Below are 3,768 nucleotides of genomic sequence, written 5' to 3' on the forward strand. Positions count from 1 at the left end.
GGGAAGAAGAAATCGACTTTTCCAAATAAGATGTGCCACCAGCCCAGCTCTGAGCCCGGGCCTTCGAGTCCCTCGAAGGCACAGGGATGGGGACATCGGGCACCTCTAGAGCACACAGGGCGCTCAGGTGTGCGCAGGGGAGCAGCGCATGCGCGCTGTAGGGGGCGCCAGGCCGCATGTGCGCCTTGGGGGCCAGAGTGACTCAGCACCTTCACTTCCTGCTGCTTTGGGACCTCATGGGAGATATGTAAATGAGCTGGAGCATCGCGGGAGTTGGCCCTTTATAAGGCCGCGCGTTCGTCCACACAGGTGTTCAGTGCTGAGGGAGTAGAGCCTGGCTTTGGAGTCCCGTAGCTGGCGCCTGGGCGCTCAATCAGGGAGGTAAGGATGGGAAGGGACTGGGCCGGGGACTGGGCCGAGCTGGGTGCGGTGGACCTGGGCCGGGTGGGAGCACGGTGGACAGAGAGGAGATCGTCCTGGCGTAGGCTTCCCGGCCTCTTTGGTTGGTAGCCGGGCCCATGTGTGAGGTCGGGGCCTTGAGCCCTGAGGACACTTCTGATGTCACTCCAGCCTGTCCAGAGTGAGCAGGGAGCCCCAGGGGGCCAGAGCCCCAACACCCTCTCCTCAGGGAGGCCCTGCAGCGGGCCCAGCAGGGTGACCCAAACCTCATTTCCTCTGTCTTTCTAGCTCCCCAGACATTGGAGCAAGTGTGAAGCTGAAGAAGTTTCTGGAAGCTCAAGCCTGTCTACTTCTCCAGAGAGGTATTCATTGAATTCTCACCCAGTTCTGGTACCACTGCCCCGAGTCCTGGAGCCCCAACGCCCCTAGACCTTGTACTGTGCCCTGTTTTCTCCCGTTTCTCTCATTCTCACCTTTCCCACCTATTTCTAGCCTCTGTGGTCCTGTTGACCTGACCTCCTCAGTCCATCGAGCAAGTCTGAATCTGTGTGTCTGCTTAGCTGCAGACAGATTCTTGACCATGTGTCCCCCAGTCAGCGTTCGCCATGGGGCCAAGGGCATGTCCTGCCTCTATGGGGCGTGGCTGTACCATCTTGTCCATGGGGAACAGACGAAGATCTGCTTTGCTTGCTTCAAGGCAGCTTTCCTATTGAATAAACTCTACCTGGAGATGGGAGACTGGCAAGAGGAAGAAGAGGAAGAGGAAGAGGAAGATGCTGAGCTCCTGGAATACTTCTCAGAGTCAGAGTCAGATTCTGAGCAGGAGCCAGGGCCTGAGCAGGATGCATGGCGGGGATTGGGGTCCCTTTATGTGCCACAGAGTGTCTCTGAAGGGTCTGAGGTCCTGCTGCCAACCCCTGCGTGGACACAGGGCATACTATTCTCCAATTTTGTGCCCACTGAGCTCTTTCCTCAGGAAGCTGTACCCCTGGATCTGGGTCCTGAGGATGCTGAGTGGACCCAGGCCCTTCCCTGGAGACTTGATGGGCTTTTTCCCTGCTCGCACCAGCTCATCCCTCCTCTGACTTGGTGGGATATTTTTGATGTGATGCCATCTCCTGGGCAACCTGTGTTGTTGGAGTTGAGATGCAACTGGCCCTTGGACCAGACAGTAGCACAATCCTGGTTGCAAGACCAGAAGTTTGTCCTTCTGTTGGATAGCGTCCACTCTACGTGCCACCTGCTGTCAATGCGTGTCCGATGGGTCGTAAGGACTCAGGTCCAGCACTGGCAGGTATTGCTGGACCCTGGTGAGATGTGGGTGGCCCATTTGCGGAAAGAAGTTGGGCAGCACAGCCTGTACCATCAGAACCTGTATCCCTGGAGGCTGAGCATCCTGACAGCTTCAGAATTAGGAATGGAGTTATTGCCTGCCACCTGCCACCTGTGGAATAAAGGCTTCTCGGTAGGTTCCTTCTTGCCCTGGCACATTAACATGCCAGAGACCTGGAGCTGGGAGCCAGGAGAGAGGCTGTTTGTCACAGATGCTACTATTTGTGGTACTGACTACCAAGTTGCTCAGTCTTTCCTTCCTTGATTCCCACCCCACCCCCTCCTGACCCTTACTCCCTGATGCACATTCCTGAGACACTAAAGCTCAGACATTCCCCAGGGCCCCGGGGACTGTGAAGAGTAAGAGGTTGCCTGTTCTAAGCAGCACAGGGGAACAGTTGGTCCAGGACTTGAGGGGGCATCTTGAACATCCTGGGAGCTTATGAACCTCAGAGGCAAGTCTGGCATGTTCGTGTCAGTGTTCAGTGTTTTGTAGGTGAGGCCTAGCTGTATGTTTAGCTGTATGGAGTGTTGTGTGGTGGGTGTTATGGGGGCTCCGGTCACAGATCTACATTTGTATGGACTCTGAGGCACTAGTTGACCTTACTGTCATAGGGGTCATATGCTTACTGTCTTAGGGTCAAGATACCTGATTTTAGGGTTCACTGTTTTGTTTTTACTTTGTTCGTTACTCGTGCTCCTTTTGAGGGCTTTTGTTGAATAAAGTTGGTGTTTTAAATTTTATTGTTTTATGTGTGTGGTTTTGCCTCTACAGTACCAGCTTCATACCTGATACTTGCAGCAGCCAGTAGAGGGCATCAGACCTCCTGAAGCCAAAGTTACTGACAGTTTTGAACCACCATATGGGTGCTGGAAATTGAGTGTGGCTCCTCTAGGAGAGTAACCAGTGCTTTTAGCTGCAGAGCCATCTTTGTAGCCTCAGTTTTCAGTGTTTATCGGAGGCCTTGTGCAGTTTTCCTGAGTGGGTCTTGGTGGAGTAACCTCCCCAACTTCTAGGCTCGGGCTCGTGGGATGGTATCCCACAGAGCTGGGAACATGGCACAATGGGTTTTGCCCTTTTCTGAGTCCTGTGGGGAGTTTGTAGTATGTCCTGTGACAGTCTTCATAACCAGCAAGTGCTCAAGGGTTTAAAATGAGAAAGAGCCCTGTGTAGAAATTGTATGTTGTCATCTAGTTGACGTAAGTATGTGCCCTAGAAGCTGGAAGGGGTCTGTGGACCAATCCATGTGTCAGATCTACTATTATGAGACAGAGTCACATCTCAGCACTTGCACCACCTGCACAGATGGTAGGAAACAAAGGCCCATGTGCCTCGTCAGTGGACACTGAGTGGCCCATCTAGAAATATCTCTGCCATTCTGTGGGTGTCCCTGGCTGGGATCACCTGGTGATTTAAGTTGTTCAGTTGATAAAGACCCACGGGTCCCAATCCTGGGGTCATCTTGCTGGTCAGTTAACCATATGATAGGATCTGATTATAGGTTTTCTTAGTTTTTTGTTTTGAAACAAGATCTTACTATGTATTCCAGGCTAGCCTCCTGCATCACAGTACTGAATACAGGGATTTCAGGTATTTGTCATACCCTCACCTCACTTACTTAACTTTGAGTGTCATTTTTTTTTCATATGTCTTCCAGAGGTGTCGTAGTCACTTAGGGTTCTGATGCTCATTCCTGGAGCGATGGCACCACAGTGCTGTTTAAGAACACAGGAAAGCGGCAGCTTTGGTGGTGTGTCTCCTTCAGGGGCCTGGAGCCTGTGCTTCAGTGGATAACCTAATCCTCCTAACAAAGTGGGCTTGTCCCTTCTGCGGTCCCTCCTCTCCCTCCTTCCTGGTTAAGCAGTCAATCCCAGCAAGCATTTTGTTGTTGTTTTGTTTTATTATTTTTTATTATTTTTTTTTTTTTTTGGTTTTTCGAGACAGGGTTTCTCTTTATAGCTCTGGCTGTCCTGGAGCTCACTTTGTAGACCAGGCTGGCCTCGAACTCAGAAATCCGCCTGCCTCTGCCTCCCGAG

General features: G+C 52.1%; 1 protein-coding gene across 1 annotated transcript; it reads left to right on the forward strand.

Moving 5' to 3' along the window:
• Window positions 1-301: 301 nt before the first annotated feature.
• Window positions 302-2,470, forward strand: LOC110305723 (testis-expressed protein 19.1). Its single transcript, XM_021177785.1, has 3 exons — window positions 302-381; window positions 688-761; window positions 892-2,470. Exon 3 carries the CDS (start codon window positions 980-982, stop codon window positions 1,994-1,996), a length of 1,017 nt encoding a protein of 338 aa, XP_021033444.1. The 5' UTR covers window positions 302-381; window positions 688-761; window positions 892-979; the 3' UTR covers window positions 1,997-2,470.
• Window positions 2,471-3,768: the final 1,298 nt, after the last annotated feature.

This window comes from Mus caroli, chromosome 11 (genome assembly GCF_900094665.2).
Source record: "Mus caroli chromosome 11, CAROLI_EIJ_v1.1, whole genome shotgun sequence".
NCBI lineage: Eukaryota > Metazoa > Chordata > Mammalia > Rodentia > Muridae > Mus > Mus caroli.